General features: G+C 39.2%; 1 protein-coding gene across 1 annotated transcript; it reads left to right on the top strand.

The window, feature by feature from the left end:
* Positions 1-625: 625 nt before the first annotated feature.
* LOC103145668 (uncharacterized) lies at positions 626-6724 on the top strand. Its single transcript, XM_007563202.2, has 8 exons — positions 626-1068; positions 2209-2435; positions 2726-3269; positions 3743-3929; positions 4136-4375; positions 5122-5293; positions 5553-5701; positions 5873-6724. The coding sequence occupies exons 1-8, from the start codon at positions 802-804 to the stop codon at positions 5965-5967; spliced, it is 1881 nt and encodes a 626-aa protein (XP_007563264.1). The 5' UTR covers positions 626-801; the 3' UTR covers positions 5968-6724.
* Positions 6725-7421: the final 697 nt, after the last annotated feature.

Raw genomic sequence — 7421 nt, forward strand, 5'->3', positions numbered from 1 at the left:
TTCTTTACAAATGGACTTTGACTAGCCCATTCTAACAGAGAAATGTATTCTTCTAATCCTTTAAAGGGGCAGTATTATGTGTTTTCCAGCCAATTGAATACTTTTATACCACAATCAAATAACATAATTCTTCCGTGGTTATATGAATGAAAAAATATTGACTTTGTAACGGCTTGAGATTGGGCCTCTGTTCCTTTGACAAAGTCTTGTTTTGCACATCTGACTGGTTGCCACGGGAGATTAGAGGATTTCTCAAATCATGAAAAAAACATCAAAGCAACACTCCAGATATGTTTTTGATCAGGGAAAAATATTATAATGTGATGTAAAGCTCAAAAATGTCCATTTTACACAATACTGCCCCTTTAAAGAACTGAAAAGTTATTTTAAGCTAACATCAGATGAGAGAAGATCATAATACAATATATGTATTATTTTTCAGTAGAGGATTGAGCAAAAATAAATCTTTTTTAGCTTTATATCATGTCATAATATCGTCCCCTCATCAAAAACATACCCAGTGTTGCTTGGAATCATTTATGCTGTTTGAGGAATCCTTGCATCTCCCGTGTTAGCCATTCGGGGGTGCCCTAACGCCGCCTTTTCCCCCAAAGCTCCGCCTCAGAGCTTTCAGTCTCCAAGCCGAGCTTTACCCCCACAGAGCTCCCCTCCCCCATGCCTCCCCCACATGGTTTCACCAAACCAGCTGCACCAGCAATGAGCAAAGACCCGGTGGAACTGCGCATCTGCGGTGCTCAACATTCAAACCCCTTCCCAGTCCAGTCCTTTTCGGATTAGAAAATGCCTCATTGGAGGAAATGCGTTCTTGGATGCGAAGGCGACTACCCTCTTTTTACGCTTCCCAAGGATGACTCGATTCGTCAGAAATGGTTGGACTTTATTTTTGGAGACTTCCCTCCTCCGAAAAAGAACTGGTATATTTGTGCGAGACACTTTACTGATGACAGCTTTCTAAACAAAGGCCTGTTTGATAAAGGACTGATAGGAAGACTGTCACTATTAGACCATGCAATACCAACCAGGCTTAAACCGTTTGAGTGGGGACAGGTAAGCGAAACAACCACTCATATTGTTTTGCTCTTATGTTTGAACGGTCTATGAGCCATCTATGGTTTGTGTATCCTGGAGCTGTCTTACTACCAGGCTGAAACGCCTTGTAAGAGCCTCTGTACTCGCTCCGGTTTGAGTCTTTACATGGGATCATTCGCATAAGGTCCAGCTATATCCAGATAGAGTTGTCATTTTATATGAACCAAAAACGACATTATATAATGTTGCTTCTTTGTAGAACAAAATACAGCGTAGCTAAGAATGTCAACTGCATGAAGAGTCTTTGTTGTGATGACGTGAGGAAAGGAAGGGGGTGTGGGGGGCTCGAAGGGTAGGAGGTTCTTAAAGAGACAATAGACAATTTCAAGCAGTTAGTTATATTTTCCTTCAACAGCCCTTATTCGAGTCTAAAGTTGGCTTCTGATTTGGGAAATGGCTAAAGAGCGATTCCACTTAATTTTCACTATCTTGATCATTTTTAATCTGCTCTGTAAAACTACAACACCTAGACACTATTCTGCGTGGATTGCAGAAACCAAGTTTGTGATTTATGAAACCTTCACTGGAATAAAGGGTGATTTCAGCACTTCTTATGAATGTGGATGACACTGCTGTGAAGAAGAAAAAGTGAGAAAGCAAAAAGTTAAAAGTTGGAATAACATCAAATGCAAATTTCAGAGAATTCAATTGCAGTGTGTTTCAGATGCATAAAAACTGCTTAAATTGCCCTAATACGACCCTTTTCTGAAGTTTCACAAATCAAATAAAGGTTTCACAAATCACAAGCTTGTTTTTAAATATTCTGCAATGATCTAGTCCAGGTCTGAAGTGCATAGTGGTTGTGGTGGAAAAATTACAGGGGATGATTGCTCTTTAACCATTTCTTGAATCAGAAGCCGCAACCGGAAGCCATCCTCAGCTCCATCAAATACGGAGTGGTTGAGGAAAAATGTATGACTCCTTGAAATTGTTCCCTGTCTCTTTAAAAGCATCCTTCTCTTTACAATGTATTGCATCATCAATGTATGATTACCATTGTTGTTGGTATTGTTTTTCTTACTTGGTAAGATGTTTCGTTTGGTTCTGTTTTCAATAATTGGTGCAGAGGCCCACTACCGTTTTCTCCCCTGTACACAGGGCACACCTGTCTCCAGATCGGTTGGGACTTCCTGTGTAGTAGAGATGAAGTCCCAAGGAACATCCACAACACCACAGACTGCAGAAATTGGTATTCAGTGTATGCTTCTGACTCCCACCCTAGATGACCAGGACAGCAACGGCCCTGAAAGTGACGAGGAACCTGAGACTGATGAGGAGGACCCAGACTGGGCACCCGGCACAGAAGAGTCTGAGGATGAGGACTTGTATGTTGGTTTCATAGACACTTTTCAAGTAAAATGATATTTCTATTATTAATTTCTCATAAATACTACTAATGTAACATTGTCACAAATGTTCTTACTAATGATCAATGTTGAACAGACACAAAAACTTATTGCTTAAGAAATACAGTTCTGTCTTAATTGAAAAAGATTTTGGGAAGACAAACTTGCATGATTGTCGTGACTAGTATACATATCACAATTCAGTGTTGACCCAGCACTACCTGCAATCAATTTTAAACAGATTTATTTTTTATTTTTTAATGTTGCAGTGACCTCGACGACGTGGCCGAAACCTGCCCAGCGGCGGAGCGTAAATTCATTGTCTTTGAAAGCTGTTTGAGGACGCTGTTCGCTGTGTGTGCCGTCTGTTCCGGCGGCTGCACAGTGACGATGAAGCAGATCATGGGCACCATGGTGGCTGTGAGCAGTGTCTGCAAGAGGACAGACGGACACACCAGGGTGTGGTACAGCCAGCCGGCCCACAACAGCATGCCAGTGGGCAATTTGATGATGGCGGCAGCCACATTGTTCAGTGGGTGCTCACCAACAATCGCCCTGAATCTTTTCCGACACATGAGCGTTGGAATCTACAGTTTGAAGACGTTTTTCAGTCTGCAGCGCAGCTATTTGATCCCTGCTATTCAGAGAGTTTGGAACACCAAGCAGCAGGCCATGATTATGAAGAAAAAGGGAACGCCACTAAGACTGGGCGGAGACGCTCGCTGCTGCTCGTCAGGGCATACAACCAAATATGGCAGCTATTCCTTGATGGATATGAATACTGGTGCGGTGCTCACCACCCATCTAGTGGAGGTATGTCCTGTTTTTTTTATTCAAAATGACTATGACTATGTAGAGGAGACATCCTCAAAAACTTAATCTGTTATTTTGCAGAGAGACTCCTATTACTGCAGCCCAGAAAAGGAAACAGAACAAACTTAGAATCCAGAAAGAAACTTCCAGAGCAGGAACATTTAGTTTTTATTATTACTTATAAACTGTAGAGTACTCATTACTTTTATAAATTTAGAGCACACTTAGCAAGTCCAGAGAATACTTATACTTATCTAGCAATCCTGAGCTTGAGCACCTAGTTTACATACTTTAGATCAACATTAGATTCTTTTTCTTCATTTGCTCTTTCCTTTAGTTTGTTATTTTTGTTTGTATTTCCTTTTAATTCTGTAAAGCACTTTGCATTGCCTTGTTGCAGAAAATGTGCTATATAAATAAAATGACCTTTACCTTTATAATGGATTATTTCCAATCTTCTTTGCGTCTTTCAGTGCAATGAAGTGCAGAGCAGTGCAGCAGTGGAGTTGGAGGGCCTGAAACAGGGGCTCTGCTTCCTGGAGCAACATGGCCTCACTGTAGCTGAACTCGTCACAGACAGACATGTGCAGGTCTGCAAATGGCTGAAAACGGAAAAGCCCAACATCGATCAGCGGTTTGACGTATGGCACGTTTCCAAGGGTGAGTTCTGTGGTTCAAAACAAAGTTGATAAGCAAATGCTTTGTTCTGAATACTGAGACAACATTGATGTGATTCAACCAGTTGCTATTGACATCCAAAACTAGTTGTTCACATGCAAAAGGTGGACCATCAGCGTAACGGCAAACCATTAATGTCTCTTTTCTGTTGGAAAAGACAGGTAACATCAATCAGCTATTTTTTACAGGCATCTTCAAGAAACTCGTGGCAGTGGCCAAAAAGCCAGGCTGTGCTTCAGTGGGGCTGTGGGCTCAGGCTATCTCCAACCATCTGTGTTGGACAGCAGCCACCAGCGGCGGGGACGCAGACATGGCTGTGCAGAAATGGACATCTGTGGCTCGTCACGTCTGCAACATCCACGAGGGCCATGGTGATTTGTTCCCGCGGTGCGAGCACGGACAGATGAGCAGACAGTGGGTGGAGAACGGTGGGTACTCGCAGGCAAATAATGCAACTTGCATGTTATCAGAAAAAAATACCATAACAGGTGCTGAAGTGCTTAAGGAGGAGCATATAAAAGATAGATATGCATGGCTGAAATGGTTAATCAGAATGGTTGTGGTAGTTATTGTTAATAATCGTCTGAAAATGTAGTAATTAATTGTTAACTGGAGTATACAGACTCAAAAGAAGACATTTTGCTGAAAGAAAAACATACTGAGAGCAAAATACGTTAGCAAAACTGTATAAAAACTATATGCATTTTGCACTTAAGATGAATAAAGTTCTGTAAATATGTTCTACCCAGAAGAGCCGTAGTTTTAGCTTCGTCTGACTGAAATTTTGTAAAAATCAAAAGCTCCTATTATGCATCTTTTGCTATCCAATTATTAATCGGTTAATGCAACAACAATCATTCTATTAATCTGCAAATGATCAAGTATTCACTGTAGGAATGCTCTGTTATTGCATTTTAGACAGTAAAATATTTACTTTCTTGTTTAAAAAAAGAATTCAATTACTTATTTGCATATTTGTATATGCAAATATTGTATAAAATAGGATCAAAGGCTTAAATGACAAATCTGCAGAATGTGACACGTTTTTATCCGATTAATGATCCCAATAATCAATTACTAAACAAATTTTTAGTTGCAGCCCTACATTGAATTGATTTCCAGTGAATTTTTACTATGAGCTTGCATAAGACCCCTAATGTCTGCATGTCGACAGGCAGCAGAGCCCAGGAAGAAATCCAGGCGGTTGTCCTAAGCTCTAGGCTGCTGGCGGATGTCCGCCAGCTGTCCCCTCCAGAGCAGACGTCGTACCTGCAGTCTTTTCATAACGTCGTCTGCTTCTTCGGAAGTAAACATGGGCATTTCCTTCGTTCCTCACTGGAAGCAAGGTATGCTAACCGTTTGTTCGGACAAATAAATGGATAAGTAGATGGGTAGAAAAGAGCAGATGGTCATTTTGTGAATATGTTGCTTGAGAAAAAGTGATTTTACATACAAATGCATCTAAAAACATTAGAATAACATGAAAAAATGGAAACTAGTTCTTGTAATGTAAATGATTTTTGCTTTGAAATAAAAAAAAAAGTAATATCTGATTCAACTTCTTTATTGTATTCTAACTTTTTTGAGATGCACCTGTGCTTGCAGACTGATTTTGGCAGCTCTCCACTTTAACGAGAACATGGCGAAGGAGCAGGCCAGGAAACAGGACAGGGCTCAGCGGTGGAAGGTGTCCTATCCAAAGATTAAAAAAGGTGGCGCTGTGGTTCGGCCTGTGAAGGAGTCTGACACATACGGTGAGTTTAATTCTTTAGTTTGCAACAAGATATCCAAAGCAAAATCTTGCATGAATCATCATCTGGAGCTTATTTCTGAGTTTGCCACATATGGCAGTCAATATTTGCTTTATTTTTGGGAATATGATTTTGACTTTTACCCATAATGCTTCTATTGTCCTGTCATTCCAGACTACGTCAGACACCTGATGGAGCTTGTGTGGCAGATGCGGCTGGAGGTTCCCTTCTATGAAGATGTTGTATTTACAGAAACTTCTGTTTCTTAGCTCTGGTTGTGTTTCGGGTCGTTGTCTTACATTTGTTTCCAGCTTAGATAAAATTTGCTCTTCTAGTATTGCTTGTTTTAAACTTCATCATTTTTCCCATCAACTCTGACCCATTTCCATAACCAGGTTAAAGAAAAGCAAGCCCAATGCATGATGCTGCCACTACCATGTTTTTGCTCTTAGAGTGGTGTGTTCAGGGTGACACACATTATTCATAAAGGTCATAAAGCTACATTATTGGCTCTTATTACATTTAAGGTAATTTGGATTTTATTTAGGTTTATTAGAGTAATGGGGGCTGTATACAAATGCTGGCAATCGTCCCCATAATTTTGTAGCTAAAAAATTGTAAATCTACATTTAATTTTCCCTGCGTTTCACAGTTATGCACATATAAAATCACGTTAAATCCTAGAAAATGCACTTGGGTTTCTAAGTAAAACCTTATTTATACATCATCTCTCAAGATACGAAATCACAAAGTGCTTCACAACAGTCAGCAATGCATAAAAAAGAAACTGTAATAAAAAAAAAGAAAAGAAAAGCAGATTTAAATGTGTTTCTAACTGGCTTTTAAAATAGAAGTCGGAGGATTTTGGTTTAACCTTCAATTGGAAATCCTGTTTTGCAAAAGTGCTGCAGTAAATTGAGAAAATGTTAAAAATTCTAGGGCTATTAATACTTTGCAAAGCACTATATGTCCCAATAAACAGCATTTACTGTTAAAAAAATGAAATAAAATACGAATTCTTTCAAAGACAGAAAAACAAACAAACTTCTGGAACAAAATGCAAAAACAACTTGATGTTTGAAAAATAATTTATTTGCAATAAATTAGATTTTGAAAGTGTGATAGAGTTCATGTGTATCCTAAAATTTAAAGCCACCGATTTACATAAACGTCACATTTTTATTTAGTCTTGCAGAGTTTCCTTGAGAGAATGAAGTGGCTTTTCTTACGTCGTAAAACATTTTAATTTAATTGTACTTATATTTTTACAGCATGTTTCTCAGAGAGCGGTGGCTCCAGCTTTGGGATCCTTTAACGTCTCTTCTGGTGGATGAGGAAGAACAAAAAAAAAAAAACCCTGGATATTGAATTATTTAATTTGTTTTTTTCTGATGTCGCAAAATTATTGCAGTCACTTCGAAGGTTCTCTGAAAAACAGCTGAAATCCTGTACAGTTTGATGGGTGCAGCAGTTTTCCTCCTAATGTACAGTTACTAATAATTGAATTCCCAGCCCTGAGTGCAGTTCATCTGCTTCCACAAAAATCACATTCCATGTTCACTCTGCCTGAGCACTTTGCACGCTTTTCAAACGCTCCGACAGTTTTGTAAATACTCATCATTAATAAAAAATTATCTGAATCTTTTAACAGTGATTTTGATGTTTGTTTTTTTTGTCTGGGTGGAATGATGCAAAAATCAGATTCAATAATATTTTTAAACTA

The sequence above is a fragment of the Poecilia formosa genome, unplaced genomic scaffold (genome assembly GCF_000485575.1).
Source record: "Poecilia formosa unplaced genomic scaffold, Poecilia_formosa-5.1.2 Scaffold145, whole genome shotgun sequence".
Taxonomy (NCBI): Eukaryota; Metazoa; Chordata; class Actinopteri; order Cyprinodontiformes; family Poeciliidae; genus Poecilia; species Poecilia formosa.

Coding starts and splice junctions, on each gene's coding strand:
- LOC103145668 (XM_007563202.2), top strand. CDS start 802: ATGCCTCATTGGAGGAAATGCGTTCTTGGATGCGAAGGCGACTACCCT. Junction 3,270..3,742: donor TCACCACCCATCTAGTGGAG/GTATGTCCTGTT, acceptor TGCGTCTTTCAG/TGCAATGAAGTGCAGAGCAG. Junction 5,702..5,872: donor GAAGGAGTCTGACACATACG/GTGAGTTTAATT, acceptor CTGTCATTCCAG/ACTACGTCAGACACCTGATG.